The sequence below is a fragment of the Anolis sagrei genome, chromosome 3 (assembly GCF_037176765.1).
Source record: "Anolis sagrei isolate rAnoSag1 chromosome 3, rAnoSag1.mat, whole genome shotgun sequence".
Lineage (NCBI taxonomy): Eukaryota > Metazoa > Chordata > Lepidosauria > Squamata > Dactyloidae > Anolis > Anolis sagrei.
Window position 1 is genome coordinate 228,845,206 of NC_090023.1, and position 21,203 is coordinate 228,866,408.

The 21,203-nt window shown below is 38.8% G+C and overlaps 2 protein-coding genes across 2 annotated transcripts; both read left to right on the plus strand.

Moving 5' to 3' along the window:
* Positions 1–6,839: 6,839 nt before the first annotated feature.
* Positions 6,840–13,305, plus strand: LOC132770701 (tubulin alpha-3 chain). Its single transcript, XM_060767931.2, has 5 exons — positions 6,840–6,978; positions 9,311–9,533; positions 10,361–10,509; positions 10,949–11,629; positions 12,197–13,305. The coding sequence occupies exons 1-5, from the start codon at positions 6,976–6,978 to the stop codon at positions 12,491–12,493; spliced, it is 1,353 nt and encodes a 450-aa protein (XP_060623914.1). The 5' UTR covers positions 6,840–6,975; the 3' UTR covers positions 12,494–13,305.
* Positions 13,306–15,471: 2,166 nt separating this feature from the next.
* On the plus strand, positions 15,472–19,481 carry LOC132769862 (G-protein coupled receptor 55-like). Its single transcript, XM_060766791.2, has 2 exons — positions 15,472–15,686; positions 17,374–19,481. The coding sequence occupies exon 2, from the start codon at positions 17,395–17,397 to the stop codon at positions 18,325–18,327; it is 933 nt and encodes a 310-aa protein (XP_060622774.2). The 5' UTR covers positions 15,472–15,686; positions 17,374–17,394; the 3' UTR covers positions 18,328–19,481.
* The last annotated feature ends 1,722 nt before the right edge of the window (positions 19,482–21,203 follow it).

The window sequence follows — 21,203 nt, forward strand, 5'->3', positions numbered from 1 at the left end:
TCATAGAACCTGAAAGGGCTGTGTGGATTGGGCCCAGGGATCGTGTGGTGTGATCCCCAGGCCCAATCCACACAGGGCGCATAGCCCATTAGATCCACACCATTCACAAAGGTGGGGGTCTAATAGGCCATCAAATTAATTTGGGACAAAGAAGGGTTTTTCTGCTTTGTCTCGAATTAATTTGGTTTTACCGGAGAAGTCCTTTGGATGTCTCCAGTAAAACTGTGGGAGCTCCCATGTTATGGGCCCTTTCTAGATAGCCCCCTGTCTGTCTTTAAGCCATTAATACCCAAAACCTATTTCTTTATTAACTTGGACACAACCCCAACAATAAAACATTACTGAAAACTCAAACAGGAACTCTGGTTTAGTTGGTTCCCTCTTAAAAAAAAGAGGAAATACAATGCGTGAGAAGGGAGCTTCTTGTTTCATGGACATCATTCTTCTCACACTTCTTCTCTTGTTTAGCACTAAATCATAAAAACTATATAGTTTCATTGTTGGCTGAATAGATATCTAGTTTCCCCAACAAAATATGACATGGTGATGACGATGGTGGTGGCAAGGGTGGAGATGGCAATGACAATATTACCATTATCATCAGCCTGTAGTTCCTTCTAAACAATGCCTCCAAAATCCATGTGTCTCAAAATTATCTTTGTGGCTTGCTGGCTGCTGAAGTTCTTAGTTTTTGTATTGCTCAGATTTTAAATCTTCTAACAGTGAAAAACAGCAGACAGATAGCAGGTTGGCTGTTTTTTTAATGCATCATTATGGTGATTTATATTGCTGTTGCATAGATTGTTTCACACTCTTCTGCCTCATTGTTTATATTAGAGAAACTAATTTAATAGCAGCTTTATTGACTATACAAAATTTTGTCACACATTGGTTAACCTGTTGTATTGTATTGTATATATAACAATAATAATAATACTTTATTTATATCTCACCACCATCTCCCCAAGGGGACTCGGGGCGGCTTACATGAGGCCAAGCCCAACAGCACATCAATAAAACAACAAAGCAGTAAGCAAATAAAACAATACAGTTAATATAACGCATATATAAGCAATAACACACAAAACACTCCTTAACTTTTCCACGTAACCTGTGATGCCTATTTTTTATGGAGATCAAGAAAGACTTTTGTTGATCTCCATAACACCAGGTGTTTTTTTTTTCCTGAGAACCATCTGTATCACTTATCTCTTTGCCTATCTTCTTATCTAATGTTGCAGTTTCTGGCTCCTCTGACTGACCTTGAAACCCTGAGTCAGATTTCTCACAAAGAGAAGTATTATTCCCCTGACTTGAATCTTCATCACTTCGAGCCCTGGAAAATCCCACAATCCTCTCTTAATCATTCGTGAACCCATTGGCCTCAGGGCTGATCTTCAACAGAACCTTATTGTGGTACATATAATTCAGTCTCTGGCACATAAACTAATGTCATGGCAAAATTATTTGAAATAGAAATAACTATAATATTTTTAGACATAGTCTCAATATTTCAACTGTTAATTTACCCCCTTTAAAAGAGGGGCTATTCTTTTCTTTCTTCCGTTTATTTAAAATAAAACACATTTCAAACATTAAACTCTAGATGTTCCTGACACATCTTTTCAAGCTCTATCAATCATTTCTCAGTGCATCAGTCATCACATTGAGTTATTTAAACTATTTCTTAGACAAGGCACTTAACATGTTTAACTAAAGACAGTTTGGGAATAGGTCTTTGTCTAGAAAATGGAAGTACATGTACTGCACTGTCATCAAAACTGTGCTTGTTCCTTCAGTAAAAAGTGGTGCCCATAGATAGATGATTGAGAACAGAGAAGGTGGACAGCTTCCAGTCGTAAATGTTTATTCTGCCTTTAAACTCACAATTAATATACAGTAACTTTCCACACCTTCCACTTTCCAAATTTTAGAATTGTTTCTAAATTACTAATTCTTTTAGGATATATAACCAAAATAGTGTTTAGCCCCAATAAGAAATACTCTTGCAGTTTTAAAACTTACATCAGAGCAAAAAACGTAAGTATAAAATAGTCACGGAGTATGCTTTTGTTGCTAAATGCATTTACTTAGGAACAATCACTACTTCGCTGTAGAAAAAAGTAACACTGCATAACATAAATATATGTTGCCTCATAACAAGCCTGGCTATAATTTAAATATGAAAATGTAGTGTAGAGGGCTTTAGCATGCCTATATCACCCAGGTGTTAAAAGATACCTTTCCCCCTTTATCTGCTGTTCTCGGAGTACCATTTGAGGAGCCTTAGGCCCCTTCTACACTTCTATGTAAAATCCAGATTACCTGCTTTAAACTGGATGATGTGGCAGTGCAGACTCATATAATCCAGGTTAAAGGAAATAATGTGAAATTATCTGCTTTGATAATCTGAATGATATGGCAATGTAGAAGAGGCTTAAGGGCCCTTCCACACAGCTATATAACCTAGAATATCACGGCAGATAATCCACAATATTTGCTTTGAGTCCACACTGCCATATCATCCAGTTCAATGTGGATTTTATACTCTAAGGAAGGGGCCTTAGAGTTAAAGTTGCTGGATTTCACCCCTAAAGTCTAGTCACTGACTGGCAGTCTTTATTTTCTATGTAGCCAGTATCCCTGGAAATGTATAGGCACAAATGTTTTCTATTTTGAAATGTACAAGGGAAAAGTTCAAAATCATAAGTGTCACTAAATCAATTACATTATCAAAATGCACCATTTTTTACTGAAGGAACAAGCACAGTTTTGATGTCAGTGCAGAGCATGTACTTCCATTTTCTAGACAAAGACCTATTCCCAAAATGTCTTTAGTTAAACATGTTAAGTGCCTTGCACAAAATGTAAATTATCTGCTCTCTTTTTTTCTTTTTGAGATAGTGGAGGATCATGACCCCCAAACAGTAAGTAACAGATAAAGGAAGCCCACTGAATGAAATCCAGACTAGTCATGTTTCCATTGATTCAATGGATTAACAATTGGATTGAGGACAATGGAATAATTACAGTTTACATAGAAATAATATTTACTGGTGTGTTTGTAAGCAGTGTTGCTGTAAAGAACGTGTGTCAATCACAAGGCTTGCGGAATGAATACTGCCTGCCACATGCTTTAATGTGCAAAACCTTCAGTGCCAAGGCAACATTACGCCCTTTCACATAGCCATGTAACCAAACATATCAAGGCAGATAATTCACAATATCTGCTTTGAACAGGATTATCCAAGTCCACACTGTCATGTAATTCAGTTCAGTGTAGATTTTATACAGCTGTGTGGAAGGGGCCATAGTTACGTTTATGCAGTCTTACAATTACAAACGAGAGCAACCAAAAGTCTGGGTGAAAATGACTTTGATGCCCCTGCTGTTGAGTTAGAGCTTGCAGGTCAAAGTGTCAAGATATTTTTCATTAGCAAGGACGAAAAAAGGCATGTGCCACCCATTACCTCTCTGGGTGCATCTACACTATAGAATTAGTACATTTTGTCACCACTTTTGCTGCCATGGCTTAATGCTTTGGATTCATGGGAGTTGTAGTTTTATGAGGTATTTTAGGCTTATCTGGTGATGGTGCCTCACCAAAAGTAGCATCGAACTGCATTAATTCTACAGTACAGGTGCTGACTGTATTCCTCATAGTAGGAGGCTCCTTCCACACAGCTGAATAAAATCCCATATTTTCTGCTTTGAACTGGAATAAATGGCAGTATGGGCTCAGATAACACAGTTTAAAGCAGATAATGTGGGATTTTCAGCCTTGATATTCTGGGATATAGGGCTGTGTGGAAGGGCCCTGAGTGTTGAGTTTGCTTGGTGGAATGTCCTGCAAGAGTATCTTATGAATTGTCAGCTGCAATGCAAAGTGTTTTGGAGTGTTTTGATCTTAAATGAGTAATTCATTTCCTCTAGCTCTTGCCACACATGATAAGGGCAAGAACCCATTTGTTGATATGAATCAACATATCTGTCTGCATTTTTAGACTTAGTTTTGGGGAATGGCTATGAAGACTGTCAGTAGAAGTATATCCACTTAAACATTTTCCACCATTGATGCTTTGAAGATGTCCCTTTACTCACACATCACACTGTAAATTGGCCTCAACCTGGCTTTGCCAGATAATTTGGAACTATAGGCTATTTAGGATAAATTATTTAAATTGAAAACTGCTTCCAGTTTTCTTAATCTGGGTTCAACGTGTAACACCCAACAGAGTAATACCAATCACTTCCCATAAAGTACCACTGAATCTGGAAACTTCTAGAGAGCAGCAAAATACAACTTTTTTAGACCTTTAAATTTAAGTTCTGAAACAGTAAAAAATACTGCTTAAAAAGCTATTTAAAGCTCATGCAGTTTTTCGAAAAGTGGATTTTGCTTCCTCCTTGTGGCAGCAGCAAAGACTGTCCCAGATAGGTTAAGAATTTGAATTATTATTTTGGGATGCTATTTTCCTACATATTTTGAAAGATTATTGTAAATGTTAAATAATCGAGGGCCATTCCACACAGCTGAATAAAATCCCAAATTATCTGCTTTGAACTGAAATATATGGCAGTGTGGATTCCAATAACCCAGTTCAAAGCAGATAGTATGGGATTTTCTGGCTTGATATTCTGAATTATAAGGCTGTGTGGAAGGGCCCAAAGTGGCATGTGGAGATATTTTGCAGAAGAAAGTCTGTGAACACTTAGTAAATATACTTACTAAGTGTTTATGGGGATTTAATCTTTAGGATTAAATCCCCATGAACACTTTAAATATTTTAAAAAGATGTTATAAACCACAAGTATATCAAAAAGGACTTTGCAATCTACAATGTGCTGTGTTTAATGTAGTTTAACAGGTTTTTAAAAATGTTTTATTGGTTTAACGTAGTGCCATTCCACACACCCATAAAACCCAGAATATCAAAGCAGAAAATCCCACAATATCTGCTTTGAACTGGGTTATCCTGAGTCTACACTGCCATATAATCCAATTCAGTGTGGATTTCATAGAGCTGCGTGGAAGGGGCCTAAGTCTTTTTAATTGAACCTGCGACCTGTCGGTCTTCAGTCCTGCCGGCACAGGGGTTTAACCCACTGCGCCACCGCAGTCGCAGGTTCGAATCCGAGGAGAGGCGGATGAGCTCCCTCTATCAGCTCCAGCTCCTCATGCGGGGACATGAGAGAAGCCTCCCACAAGGATGATAAAAACATCAAAATCATCCGGGCGTCTCCTGGGCAACTTCCTTGCAGACAGCCAATTCTCTCACACCAGAAGCGACTTGCAGTATCTCAAGTTGCTCCTGACACGACAAATAATAAGTGTTTTATTGTATGCTTTGGGGTTTAATTTGCATATTGTATTATGTCCAGTGTTAGCCGGTTTGAATCTCCTTTGGGAGAAAATACGTGGGATAATACCACTAATAATAATATCCTGAAATAGTAATTTGTAGAAACCATGCAGTGTCAGTGAAGAAAGTGAAGCAGTGGTTATGATCTGATTTCTGTTCAGATTGAAAAGTAACACTTCAAGTCATTCTACATTCATGGCAACCTTAAAGTAAACCTATCAAGCCATTGCCTTCCTCTGAGAGTGCATCTACACCAGGCACGAGCAAACTTAGGTCCTCTGGGTGTTTTGGACTTCAACTCCCACAATTCCTAACAGCCTTGGGCCCTTTCCTTTTCCTAACAGCCTCAGGCCCCTTCTTGTTAGGGAAGGAAAGGGGCCTGAGGCTTTTAGGAATTGTGGGAGTTGAAGTCCAAACACCTGGAGGGCCCAAGTTTGCCCATGCCTGACCTACACTAGATCTGATGCAGTTTGACACCACTTGGGGCCCTTCCACACAGCCATATAACCCAGAATATCAAGGTGGAATCATGGAATCATAGAGTTGGAAGAGACCTCATGGGCCATCCAGTCCAACCCCCTGCCAAGAAGCAGGAAAATTGCATTCAAAGCACTCCTGACAGATGGCCATCCAGCCTCTATTTAAAAGCTTCCAAAGGAGCCTCTAGAATACTCCGGGGCAGAGAGTTCCACTGCTGAACGGCTCTCACAGTCAGGAAGTTCTTCCTAATGTTAAGATGGAATCTCCCGTCTTGTAGTTTGAAACCATTGTTCCGCGTCCTAGTCTCCAGGGCAGCAGAAAACAAGCTTGTTCCCACAATATCTGCTTTGAACTGGGTTATCTCCGTCCCTACTACCATATATTCCAGTTCAAAATAATGTGTTTTATTCAGCTGTGTGGAAAGGACCTCAGACTACCATGGCTCAGTACAATGGAATCGTGGATTTTGTAGTTTGGTGGGGCTGAGAAGGCCCTTGCAAAACTACAACTCCCAGTATCTCATAGCTTTGAGCCATGGCAATTAAAGTGGTGTCAAACTGCATTAATTTAACAGTGTAAATGCGTCCTCAGAGAGTGTGAGTGGCCCAAAGTCAACACAGTGGTTTTCTCTGGCAGAAAAGGGAATGAAATCCCACAACTTGTTTGAAGTGATTGTTATCCAACATTTTTAAAGCTCATCCTGTCAGGGTGGGAGGATGCTTTCCAAGCTCTAAAACAACCTCGCTTTTGTTCTTAAGTGCACTCAATAACGTCCTTCCATCAAGAACTCCTTTTTACTTAAAATATATTTAATTTTTCATCTAATCTGGAGGGCTGAACGGCCACCAACCATTTGGCGCTCATTTAGACCTTCATGCCCAGCCCCCATTTTTCCTGAGGCGAGACCACCGCCATTTTAGGCGGAGTTAAAAAAAAGACAGACAGAACGGATTCGACCAATCAGCGCGCAGCCTTTCACCAGCCCCAGCCAATAGAACGCGAGCGGTGAAGCCAAAGGCGCGCGTGGCAGTCGGTTGGCCCTAACGGTCGTCATTCGACGCCACCTTCGGTTAGGGTTGGGCGCAGGAGGAGCGAGCAGGGAACGAGACAGTCGCCGTCTCCGCGAGGCACCATGGTGCGGGAAGGGGCTCGCTCGGTTCAGGCTTCCGCGGGGGCACAGTTGGGAAGGGAGGACCGGGCTTGAAGCCTCCGAATGGCAGGCGAGGGTTGGATAGGCAAGGACGAAGGAGGGCCTTCTTGGACGTGAAGCGCTGCCTCGTGTGGAGCCTCCGCGCGCTCGGGAAGCAGCCAATAGGGAGCTGCCGCGTGCCCCCCTCCCCTTCGAAAGGCGGGAAAAGGCAGAGAGCGGCGGTTGGCCTCGCGCTTGTTCAGAACGCGCTGCTGTGAAATTGCCTCAGGCTCGCCATGGTACGGGCGGGAAACGCAGAGCGCACGTACAGCAAATATGGGCTAACTTCGCCCTCCGGGTATTTTGGACTATGACTCACACAATTTCAGGAATTGTGGGAGTTGAAGTCCAAAACACCAGGAGGGTCGAAATTTGCCCATGCCTGGTCTACAGTGTGAAGTTGAGCAGTTTGACAGTACTGAAACTGGTTTGGTTCAAGACTATGGAGTCTTGGGAAACTACAACTCTGAGGATTCCATAGCCTTGAGGTAGGGCCGTTAAAGTGCTATCAAAACTGCATTCATTATACAGCTTAGATCAGGCACGGGCAAACTTGGGCCCTCCAGGTGTTTTGGACTTCAACTCCCACCATTCCTAACAGCCTCAGCTGAGGGGGGGGGGGGGGACAAGACTATGGAATCTTGGGAATTGTAGTTTGGTGAAGCACCCCCATTCTTTATCAGGACCTTGTAAATCTACGACTCTGATTCCATAGCCTTGAGCTAGGGAGTTAAAGTGCTGTCAAAACTGCATTCATTCTACAGTGTAGATCAGGCATGGGCAAACGTGGAACCTCCAGGTGTTTTGGACTTCAATCCCCTCCATTCCTAACAGCCTCAACTGAGGGGGGAAACAAGGGACCAGTGGCTCTTAGGAGTGATAGGAGTTGAAGTCCAAAACACCTGGAGGGCCCAAGTTTGTCCATGCCTGGTGTAGATGCACACAGAAGTAGATGGGGATTATTTTGAGGGTGATCACAGCAGTAGAAAGAAATTGTATACACACTTCAGGCTCTTCTGGATGCATAAAAGTGAGGGGAGATCATAATTGAATAAATAAAATATGGGTCTGTAGTTAAAAGATTGCAAAGAGGCCGGTGGTTAATGTTGCAAGGGGATGGATGATGTGTAGTTACAGGTGGAGTATTCCTTATCCAAAAAACACGGGATTAGGTGGATTAAGCCGCTTTGAGTCACCTTTGGGGGAGATAAAGCAAAGTATAAATAAATATAATAATAATTTTGGAATTTCCATTTGAATATACACCAAAGAATTAATGAAATTTGACATCACTTTACCTGCCACTGCTCAAAGCTATGAAATCCCAGGAGTTTTAGTTTTATAGGGGCTTTAACTTTACCTGCCAAGTGGAGATGTTGCTGCACCAAACTACAGCTCCTATTCCATAATTATCAGCCATTGCAGTTAGGTGGGAAGTTAAAACCAAGTTTAAACCTAATTCATTTGTGCTTCAGATATTGCTTGTACTCAAGCCTGCTAGTAGTTTATACAATATTTTAAACAACTTTTTGGATGAAACAAAGTCTTGTGTACGCCAAACCATCAGAAAGCAAGAGCATAACTATTTCTGCTAACTGAACATTTTTAGAGTTTTAAAATTCCAGCTATGAGGTGCACAACCTGTGTTTGCCCAGTTTTTGTAGCAACACGTTAGAAGAACATTAATATTAAAGACTATTAAAATTAGATTGTATACAATGAGCATTTAGCTGTGCTTAGATTGTAATGAAAATGGATTATATTCCTTTTTATGAATGTTGAACCGTTCTCAAAGTATCATTGGTGAGATTTTTTAGCAGTAAACTTTTTTAAAATGACAGGATATTTAGCTCTTTAGGAAAGTGAAATCAACTAAAATATTAAATGTGTGGCTACTGTATGTTTTTGTAGTAACTTCCAGCAGCAGGCTAAAACCTTCCTTTTCAGACAGGATTTTAAAGAGCATTTAAAAAAATGAGACACAGTGCTGGTTGTTATTTATGTATTTTAAAGATTTAATGGTTTTAACTATTTTAACAAGCTTATGTTTAATTATATTTCAGTGTTTATATATGTTTTTGGTTTTAAAATTGACATTTTTATCTTATTTTTTAACCTTGTTACCCGCTTTGAGTATATTTTAAAAGAGTTTAAGCAGGATATAAATAGCTACTAGTTTTTTTAAAGATGGGTACAGAAAACAGGAAGTAAAGGCATTAAACTGTTTTTAAAGGGAATGTTTTAAAGTCTTGAATTCTCTTTTTTTTAAAAAAAACAGCGTGAATGCATCTCTATCCATGTTGGACAGGCTGGAGTTCAGATTGGCAATGCTTGTTGGGAATTGTATTGTCTTGAACATGGAATCCAACCTGATGGCCAGATGCCAAGTGACAAAACCATAGGAGGCGGTGATGATTCCTTTAACACTTTCTTTAGTGAAACAGGAGCTGGTAAACATGTGCCTAGAGCTGTCTTTGTGGACCTTGAACCAACTGTGGTTGGTATGTATAAGAGTTCAAATGTATATGCATTCAAATTAAAATACATTTTCGGCTTTGTTAGAAACCAGTATAATATTTTGGACACTATAAATAGAATGGGCTCATCTAAGAACTTCTCAGTGTAATTTATGTTATCTGTTGATTCTTTTCAAAAGCATTGTGAGTTTGCTAGTTTTAGTTAGACAAGTCTTTTATGTAACAAGCAGTAATGCTTACTTGGAAATAAGATAAAGAATATTACAGTAGATTTCTAGATAGCTACTGCCTTCCTGTATTGTATTGTAGTGTATTATACCATATCTAAGAAACTGCTGCTTCCTAATATGGAAGTAATGAACAAAAGTTTATTTATTTATGACATTTAAATGCTGCCCTTCTCACCCTGAAGGGGACTCAGAAAAAGTTATTTTTGAGTTAATCTGAAATAACTGATTCTGGGTCATGTTTTCTTTTGAATATTCAAATCAGATATTTTCCTTTGAAACCTTTCTTGCAGAAAAACTTCGTTTTTCTAAAATTAGAAAAGTTAGCAGAAAATGTGTAAAATAAAACGAATTTTAAAGTTTTGCAATGACTATCACATTTTATACCTGTGAATGTACACTCCTTGTTACATAAAACTGTAAATGCAATAATAGTATTCAGTTATGAAAAAAGTATTAACTCATAACAAGAATAAGGAGAGTAAAATAGTATTGATGTTCAAATTGAAATTCAAGGAAAATATATATTTGTTAGAAAAATGGAAAATTATAAAATAAGATTAGAATAGCTACAATTCAGTAAATGTTTTGTTGATGATGTATTCATTTTAAAAAAAATTGCAGATGAGGTACGTACAGGCACTTACAGGCAGTTATTTCACCCTGAGCAACTTATTACTGGAAAAGAAGATGCTGCTAACAATTACGCCAGAGGGCATTATACCATAGGAAAAGAGATTGTTGATCTAGTGCTGGATCGCATTCGCAAGTTGGTAAGTTTAATATTAAGATTGGATTAGGATTAATGCATGTCTGGAGATATACATCTTTATGTTAATGTAAAAACTGAAAAAGCTAGAAGTACCTCAGTGTTTTCAGGAAGCAGTGATGGGAGCAGCTGGTTTCTTGGTTGACCTTAAAGGGACTTTTCATTTTTCAACCTTAAATTGGTTTTCCATATTTTTCCCATAAATGGATGCCATCTTTAAACATGGCATTAAAAATTTCATTAGACTACGTCCATTTAATTTCTAAACAAATCTTCATTTGTAGTGATAATACTTGCAAGGATTTGAGGAGTAAAGGTATCCATAGGTGAATTATCTGATATTGGTACTATTATTAAGGCAGTGTGGCCCATATAATTTATAATTGTGTACTTTAGGCCTACACAATTGCAAAACTACAATTATATGTTCTTTTTTCTTCTAGGCTGATCTATGTACAGGTCTCCAGGGTTTTCTCATTTTTCATAGTTTTGGAGGAGGTACTGGTTCTGGATTTGCATCTCTGCTCATGGAAAGACTCTCGGTTGACTATGGCAAAAAGTCCAAGTTGGAGTTTGCAATTTACCCAGCTCCACAGGTGTCTACTGCTGTGGTGGAGCCTTATAATTCTATCCTTACTACGCATACAACACTGGAGCATTCTGACTGTGCATTCATGGTAGATAATGAAGCCATTTACGATATTTGTCGACGTAATCTCGACATTGAACGTCCTACCTACACAAACCTAAATCGTCTCATCGGTCAGATAGTTTCTTCCATTACAGCTTCACTTCGTTTTGATGGGGCTCTGAATGTAGATCTGACAGAATTTCAGACAAATCTTGTCCCATATCCCCGAATCCATTTCCCTCTGGCAACATATGCACCTGTCATTTCAGCTGAAAAGGCGTACCATGAGCAGTTGTCTGTGGCTGAAATCACCAATGCCTGTTTTGAACCAGCTAATCAGATGGTAAAGTGTGACCCTCGCCATGGTAAATACATGGCCTGCTGTATGCTGTATAGAGGTGATGTTGTCCCAAAAGATGTCAATGCTGCTATTGCAACTATCAAAACAAAGCGTACCATTCAGTTTGTGGATTGGTGTCCAACTGGGTTCAAGGTATGAGTATGTTGTTTTTTGTAGTAGTTATCAACACTACCTTCATAGCTATACTTGAAGATAATTTTTGCTCTGCATTCTCCTGTCAGAAATGTGCAAGTAGTGGTGAAATTGCTTGCACTTTTTAAATAACTACAGACATGTTAAATAATAGATCTCATCCCCAATCAGATCGACCATTTGTCCATCCCATCTGAACGGCATGAGATTAAAGACTATTCAAAATATTTCATATAGTAGTCAAACTTATGTTAACTTTATATTAACAATATTTCTATTCTAGAGAGCATGTAATAATTGTTGGATTCTGTGAAGAGTAATAATGGGAAATGATGTCTTGTTTTCATTCTCTCTTAAATCATTAAAGCTAGCAGAGCGACTCAAGTTTCCATGGAATAAGAATATCCATGGCTATGTCCTCTTTGCAGACCATTCCTGTTTCTCCTGAGAAATAGGAATAAAGTATGCATGTGATGTATTCTTTGATGTATGAATGAAGTTGCCTTGGGTAGTGGAGCATTATATAGTAGGAAAACTTAATTATATTTACTTTTTTTCTCCTACTAGGTAGGCATAAACTACCAGCCACCCACTGTAGTGCCAGGTGGGGATTTGGCCAAGGTGCAGCGTGCTGTCTGTATGTTGAGTAATACAACTGCCATTGCAGAAGCTTGGGCTCGTCTTGACCATAAGTTTGACCTGATGTATGCCAAGCGAGCTTTTGTGCATTGGTATGTTGGGGAAGGAATGGAAGAAGGAGAATTTTCAGAAGCTCGTGAGGATTTGGCTGCCCTTGAGAAAGATTATGAAGAAGTGGGTGTTGATTCTGTGGAAGCCGAGGCTGAAGAAGGAGAGGAGTACTAAAAGGAGAAGTATCCTCAAATGATCAACATTTAAGAGTATTTTCATATTCTCGTTCAGTTTCAAATAAAATTTTTAAAGTTTTAGCAGGTTTCATTTAATAGTTTCAAATAGATAGTTATGTCTCATAGTTTGATTCATCAGTAGTTTTATGCAATAGACTCTTATCCAGGCAGTTTTAAGAGTCGATTGAAAATACCTGAAGTATTATTAAAAATAAGACATATATAGTATATGCATTGCCTACCCATTAAAATAATGAGAATTTAAACAAATTGAATATTTAGGAAAAGTATGTAACCCCAACATTTTGGATTGTCAGTTTTTTTCATGAAGGCATGTAATCTTGAACTAGATAAAAATAGTTGTGTCTGAAATGCAAAGTTATAAATCTTTATTTTGAAGGAAATCAACACTGTTTTGTATGTGTTAATTCCAGAAGACAGGATTGTGAACGTTTCCTGCAATTTTGTATTTCTTCATTTGGAATTAAAACATATTGAGCATATCAAGCCTTAGGTCCAATAGCTTTGCACAGGGAATATTTTGTGCATTTGGTTGTCTGTGATTATTATATTCTGGCCAGTTCCTTAAACCCAAGACTCCCAGTACCGTTTGAGCAGAATGGAGATCATGATAGCAATCATAAGTATCTAGTTCAAGTGCATTGAAACAAAACACGTAAACTAGTTTCCTGTAGATAGAGAAGGATTTTCTATCCAAAGGACATAAGTTTTATTTTTTTCACTGATAAAATACAGGTAATGTCCATGCATGGCTTCAAGGATTTGTAAACCTAATGGCTTTAATTAAAATTCATGTTAATATAAGATATTGCAGTTTCATTTGTCATTTTCTGTCATTCATGAACATTTAAAGAATACATGCTATTTGTACTCCATCTGCACAGTGAGCAATATGTAAACATTAACAAATGATTATTATAATTATGCTTAGTTTTCATTCATAGATTAATGTGGAGAGTAGGTTTTTATTTTGTCCCTCTTAGAGTTGCTTAGACACCTAAGTACACCTATCCAGGCAATAGTATATAAACTTGGTGTCTGCCTAACTCATCAGATATTCCAGTAAAATTCGAAATAAACTTTTGTTGCTATTTATTATGGCTTCATAAAGTAAAATGCTTACTGGCCACAAGATGGTGTATTTTAACTATCCAGGAACATAATACTATGCAGATCCTGATGAGTAAGGACCTTTTTCACATAGGAAAAAAAGCTGAATTCTCTCTCTCTATATATATACATATACACACAAGTATCAATTAAAATTTGTCCATTATACTAATTGGAAATATTTTTACATATTTTACATGTTGATACTTCTTTTCTTCGTGAATATTCAGAATATATTTATTTGATTTTGTCATAGCATGACCCTCTTATACCTTCAGAGGAAAAGATGAGTCTATACCACTTCCCTATAAAAGAAGGGTGTTTCATAAGTAAACATTTATTTACTTATTTATTTGTAGCATTTTTATTCCTCTCTTTTCAGCCTGAAGGCAGCACAGGGCAACACACATACCAGCAAAGATTAGATGCCATAATTTACATACGTACATATCAATTAAAAACATTTAATATTATATAATAAAAAGCATATAAAATAAATTAAAAACTATAATCAGTGCAGCATTTTTCCGAATGAAGCAGAGTGTTTGAGGACCAGGACATCCGTAGGGATACCAAGGTGCTTGTTTATAAAGCTATTGTCCTCCCAACCCTGCTATATGCCTGTGAGACATGGACAGTCTACAGACTTCACATGCAACTCCTGGAACGATTCCATCAGCGCTGCCTCCGAAAAATCCTACAAATCTCTTGGGAAGACAGGCAGACAAATGTCAGTGTGCTGGAAGAAACAGCATTGAAGCGATGATCCTCCACCATCAACTCCGCTGGACTGGCTATGTTGTCCAGATGCCCAACCACCGTCCATGTCCCGACGTAAAGCCGGGTCCAGATAATCCATGTCTTCCAAGAATACCTGGAGTTAAGAGGCACCACACGTTCCAGGACTTTGCCCAAAAAGGGGAGATTGGAAACTGGCCGATGACGAATTGAGTGGGGTGCAGTGATGGTTTTTTCAACAGCAGTTTTATTACAGCTTGTTTTAAACTGGCTGGAATGTTGCCTTCCCACAGGGAGGGATTAACCACCACCTTAACCCACTCTGCCAAACCCCCTCTGGCTTCCTTTATCAGCCAGGATAGGCAGGGGTCTCAGATGCATGTGGTCGCTCTCACCTCTTCAAGTATCTTGTCCACATCCTCGAGTTTCACCAATTGAAATAAATCCAACAAAATCGGACAAGCAAGTGCTCGTGTTACATCCTCAAGTTGGTTGGTTTCCCATTCAGAAGTAAAGTTCACAATTATTTCTGCAACAGTATCTTCATGGAGGGCACAAATATTACAGATGATTGTTGGCATCAGTGTGCAATGTAGATTTTGCTCAGCAAATAATCCATATGGAGAGAAAGAACAGAATTAAAGCATTCCTACAATAGCAACACATATCAAGGGGAGAGAAAAAATGAAAAGCATTGGAGCTCAAATGACTGTTGCTGAACAGATCACTGGGACATAAAAAGCACAGTTGAGCACCTACTCTGTTCTGATGTGAAAAGAGGAATTGCATGCCACAACTTCCCCAATAGTTCTTCAAATTATTTGCCACAAACCTTATGCAGAACTTTTCCAGGCTTCTGCAATATATCATTGTCAGGTTACATGTTGGATTGCTACAGCAAAGTTCTCAGGTTTTTTTAAAAAGCATCTTTCCCAAGTTCAAGCTTGTCACACACTTTGATAATGAAGTAAGTACATCACACTAAATATTGCATCTCCGTTTCAAGACCAGGTATACCACATTGTGTAAGGGGGCGGGACTGGTGCAGAGAACTCAATCATATGAAAATATTGATTAGGATATGATGTCAAATGTGGAGAATATTAACTAGAGCAGAGCAGCAGCTTCTTGCAAATAAGGGCACAGAGTTAATTAAAAGGTGCACAACTTGATTAATCAGAGGGTGTTAGTGTTTGCACGACAGACGCAATGTTTAACCTGCTCTAGCAGAAGTACCAAGGGCTTTATAAAGAAGGACCTACTGTTGATTCTCTACATACTGTACAAGAACATGGACTGTTTCTATGGAGAACAATTTTGAGGTAAGAGATAATGATTTCAACTAGTTACTATATTTTACATATTTTCCACTTTTAATGTGTATATTGGCTTACTATGAATACTGTTTAAACATTTAGATCAGGAGCACTGGTTGTAATGCTGTGTTTCGTTAAGTATTTAGGAGTATGTGCCTTCAATTCTGTCAGCTTATAGCAACCTTCCAAATTTCATAGGGTGCTATAAGCACAGAATACTCAGAGGTGGATTTGCCATTTCTTTCCTCTGACATAGAGCCTACAACAACTGGTTTTCATTGTTGGTTTGCTAAGGTCCGAACCTGACCATGTTTAGCTTCCAGGATCAGAAATGATCTACTGCTTTTATTGTACTCGGCTCTCCTTAGGTGTACCACACATTTTATTAAAATGAATACATGCAGGTGTGATAAGGCTACATTCAAAACCACAGTTGTAATGGGGCTTATCTATGCTTTTACAAGGGTCCTTAGGCTAGAACTAAACAAGTTTTGAAATTCTACCCTTTTGTTTTTACTTTTCCAAGTGCCCCAACTATTATACAAAGTTTAAACTCCACACAATAAAATGGGGAATAGTACCAGTGACTGCAAAAAGAAGAAAATTCCAGTAGCTACAAATAGCATTTATTCCAGATCTGACCGATCCCGAGGTATTATATGAGCCAACAGGAAATAGTAATCATAATTAAATTGTTATTAGCAGAGAGAATAGAGGTGTTGGTCCTTCTTTTTGGTTCTTCCATGATTAATTATGCTTTCGTCTTTCACTGGTTTATTTTGAAATGGTGGTGGTTCCCTTTTGGTAAGAGTTAAGATGTAGTGTTTGCATTAGTATTTTTGGTCTTTTTTTACTAAAATGTCTAGACTTATGAGTACATACAGTATGTTTTAAAGTTCATAGCAAAGAGGATAGATCCATTCTTGCAAGAAGACATTTTGGACTTTAACCACAGAACAAGGTGCAGCATTGTCCTTGTCAATAGTTGACTCTTGATGATCCTGAAAGCCACAAAAATGGCCCTGTGGCAGTATTCAGATGTAAACATCTTGGAAGAATAGATGACAAAGGTAGTGACTAATTTCTGTAAAATCGTATGATTTCTCTTTTCAGACATTTTTAGCCAATGTGCATACATGGGAAAAGATTTAAGAGGTTTTCTTTGCTATATGCCACTTCTAGAAGTAATTGTGTGCTATTTTGGCAATCATTTGTGTCTGCATTTTTATTTATGGAGTGATCTGTGTGGTGCTAATTTGAATAATTATTTTAGTAATTTATTGTATTGGTTGTCTATTTTAATGTCTATATATTTTATATTTTGAAGTTCGAAAACATGTTAATGTGAGTAGATCAATAGGTACCGCTTCTGTGGTAAGGTAACAGTACTTCATGCAGTCATGCTGGCCACAAGACCTTGGAGGTGTCTATGGACAACACCAGCTCTTCGGTTTAGAAATAGAGATGAGCGCCACTACCTGTTGCTGGGTGTGTTTTTGTTTTGTTTTGTTTTAAAATATGATGTGGCAATAGGGTACAAAAAATGTTGAATTTCAGTGTAATACCAAATTTCAGAAGATGGGTTGAGAATTTTGAGAATTTGAATTAGACAAATTGCATTTCTAAAATGTAACTGAAATAATTTTTGTTTTCAGTACCTTATGAACTAATTATGAACAGTCTTTTTTTCCAGTTTTAAAAGAATTCTGAACAGATGGAGACAAACAATTCTGGAGTCAACTGCTCCCAAAGAAGAGAGAGACTAATAAAGCTTCCCATTCTACCTTCCATGGAACTTTTCCAGACAATTGTATACATTCCTACATTTATCCTTGGAGTTCTGTTTAATGGAATGGCGATATGGTTCGCTTTACGAAAGATCAGAAAGTTAACAGAGCCTGTAATCTACATGGTGTCACTTATGGTTTTAGATCTCTTTGTACTCTTTGCCATTCCCTTTAGGATAATTTCCTATGATAGTAGAAAGTGGGATCTTGGGCAAACCTTTTGTTCATTCCTGGAAAGCCTATACTTTGTGAATATGTATGGGAGTATCCTCATCTCCGTGTGCATATGTGTGGATAGATACATTGCTATCCTGCACCCATTTGCAGCAGTGATCCTGAGATCTCCCAGAAAAGCTGCTATAACTTGTGTGATTATTTCAGCAGGAGTCTGGGCTGGGACAGCATGTACCTTCCAATTCCATAACAAGGATACTCCCCCAGTTTGTTTCCATGGCTTTTCTGAAGCTACTTGGGAAAATGTAATCTTGCTCGTCGTTTTGGAGACAGTCTTACTAAGCAGCACAATCACTGTGATCTTTTGTTCAGTTCAGATCATTGTATGTCTACGGAGGAGCCAAAAGTCAGACAGTCCTTTCACAATCAAAAGCAAGTCGCTGAAAATAATTGTTGCAAATCTCATTATATTCCTAATCTGCTTTGTTCCTTATCACCTGGCTCTGGTATTGTACTATCTTGTGATGAATTGTATTCTAAATGATCCTCATGAAGCCATTCTCACATTTCTTCAGGTAACCCTGACCTGTGCTAACCTCAACTGCTTTCTAGATGGATTCTGTTTTTATTTTGTCTTCAAGGAGTCTGTAAAGCTGGCTTCTGCTGAGAACAATGCTATTAGTTAAGTCATTCAGACTGATCAGTCGTGTAGTTCAGCCTCTGGTAAGAGAATACAAAGAAACTGTTAAAAAGGATATCCCTTTTTCAATGTATGATGTGTAAGCGTGTTTGCCCCTTCAAATCACGTATAAACTGATGAAGACCTCATTGATTTTGTAGGGTTTACTTAGGCAAGGAAAACTCGGGGGTGTTTTGGCTTGTTCCAGTTAAATTGATTGAAAATTCATATTTACCCTGGCCAATAAGTGATACAGAGTGTTCAAGGCTTCCTGGAAATCTAACTAGAGTATGCATTTAGGAAACAATAAGTTTCCGGTTACAGGAAATAATGCCCAGTGCTCACTGGAGGAAAGGATATTAGCGGCAAAGATGAAGTACTTTGGCCACATAATGAGAAGATGGGAAAGCTTAGAGAAGACAACGATGCTGGGGGGAAAGGAAGGAAAAAGGAAGAGGGGCTGACCAAGGGGAAGATGGATGGATGGTATCCTTGAAGTGACTGACTTGACCTTGAAGGAACTGGGAGTGACTACGGCCGACAGGGAGCTCTGGCGTGGGCTGGTCCATGAGGTCACAAAGAACTGGAAGAGACTGAATGAATAAACAACAAAAGTTTCTGGTCTCAATTCAAGGTGTAGGTTATTACCTATAAGGCCCTAAACGGTTCAGGACCTGCCTATCTTTGCAACCGCATTTCCCCCTACGAACCTGCACGAACTCTATGATCTTCTGAGGAGGCTCTCCTCTCGCTCACACCTCCATCACAAGCACTGTTGGTGGGGACCAGAGAAAGGGCCTTCTCAGTGGTGGCCCCCTGGCTCTGGCACTCTCTTCCCAAAGAGATTAGACTGCCACCCACCCTGTCCACCTTTTGGAAAGATCTAAAAACGTGAATGTTCCAGTGCGCTTTTGATTAGACAGTCCCCCTGATAAATTTGCCCCCAACCATGACCCAAAATCTAGTTCCTTGCAGTTTACTAAGAAACTCTGTTCCCTAACCAGAGATATAGTGCTCTACTTCATATCTTGTCATCTGGCTCTGCAATTTACCCATCAGCCCTTGCAACTGACTTGTACCAACCAGCCCATCCAAGCTCAGGAACTGTTTACTACTCAGGCCATTGGTGGTTTGATCGATGGTTTTTTTATACTATGTTATACTGTGATTGTTTATATGGTTTTATGACATTGTTTTATAAATTTTAGTGTGCTATATTTTTACTCTGTTGAACAGGCATGTCCTCATGTAAACCGCCCCGAGTTTCTCCAGAAAGATGAAGGTGGGATACAAAAATAAAGTTGTTGTTGTTGTTGTTGTTGTTGTCATTATTGTATTGCAACTCCCAAAATTCCTAGCCATTGCCAAGATGGCATTGGCTTCTGAATCTTGTAGTCCAAAATATTAACTTTACCAACTTCTGAGGCTTCACATTTGACTGTGGTTTCTATTATTGATTTCTTTGTGATTAGTCGTTAGTGATGATTTGTGATGTTCTTTTTTCCAGTCATGTAAATGTAAATCAACTAGCCATAGCAATATTGAATTCTCTTTATCACTGAAGCAGCCAGAACAGTCAGTTCAGGCTCCATCTGCTACTGTTCACCCAATTCTTTTGCAAGGCAAATATAGTTTAGATAGCATAGTGGACTTTATACCTGTTCGGTTCTGAAATAAAATGATAGTGTATGACTTTCCATTTTCTCTTATTCCATTTACTATAATGTAATTATACTCAATTTTGGAGATTATTAAAGTTATTGTAAAGACCCAGAGTAGCTTCATGAGTTTCAGATGCCAAGTAAAAGCAGCTTGTGTGGAACAAGCATTTCAAAAATTAACCATATCCTACTAACAAAACATAAGTATATTTTGCCTTAAAGTGGGGGATCAGCAATGTCCCCCACTTTAAGGCAGATCAAGGTCAACTTTATTGCCCCCAACACCCATAGAATGAAAATATTATTTAAAAAATGAGATTGGGGAGTGAAAGAAACCAGTATTTGCTTCTCTATGACGGGGAAAGGAACTATGGAAAGTGATAGGGGTGTACTGCCTGCCCACATCTTGCCAAAATTATCACATACTCTGCATTACCTGTCCCACTAATGATTAAAAAAAACATGTTTTCGCACCTAAATATTCATCCAGCACCCTCTACAACAGGCATGGGCAAACTTTGGCCCTCCAGGTCTTTTGGATTTCAACTCTCACGTTTCCTAACTGTCTCAGATCCCTTCCTTTGCCCCCTCAGCTGCTTAATAAAATAAAAGCTTAGGTTTTGGGAGAAGTATTTTTTAAAGCTTTCCTGGGTTCTCTAGTGAGCATGTTGGGTCAGTATGTGGGACCAAAAGAGCCTTAACAGTTGCATACGGCCTATGGGCTGGTCTTTGTCCAGCCCTGCTCAAAATCACCATTTTCATCCTAAACTGTCTATCAAGGAGCAACAGGCTGCAAAAGAAAGCATTGAAGGGAGGCATGCACGTGACCTGTCTTTTGCTCATGCTTGTTTTAGAAGAGTAGTTCTGAGAATATTCTTCTGACAGATTAATCAGGCAAAGCAAGATACAGGGAAACAGATAACGTATCGAACAAAAGCATGTTAACATGTGAAGCCAAGGACAAAAACATGCCATTGTCCAATAGACTGGAAAGTGTATAGATTTGCATCCAGAAGGAGGGAATAAGGGCGTGACAAAATATGACAGAGAACTAGATGAAAAGGGGATTCAACTTTTATCATAACGATAACAGGGTTTGCTGCAAAGGTGACGGAAAGGCACGCCTGGTAGTGCCAGGGTCAGCTGTCAGGTACTGAATTATGCAAATAGGAAGAAATTACAAACTAATGCAAAAGAATCACTAGTGTGTGTGACCAGCGCA

Bases quoted from the DNA above. Each gene is read 5' to 3' on its own strand.
- LOC132770701 (XM_060767931.2), top strand. The intron at 10,510-10,948 runs GTAAGTTTAATA...TTTTTCTTCTAG, and splicing joins TGGATCGCATTCGCAAGTTG to GCTGATCTATGTACAGGTCT. The intron at 11,630-12,196 runs GTATGAGTATGT...TTCTCCTACTAG, and splicing joins GGTGTCCAACTGGGTTCAAG to GTAGGCATAAACTACCAGCC.
- LOC132769862 (XM_060766791.2), top strand. From the start codon at position 17,395: ATGGAGACAAACAATTCTGGAGTCAACTGCTCCCAAAGAAGAGAGAGA.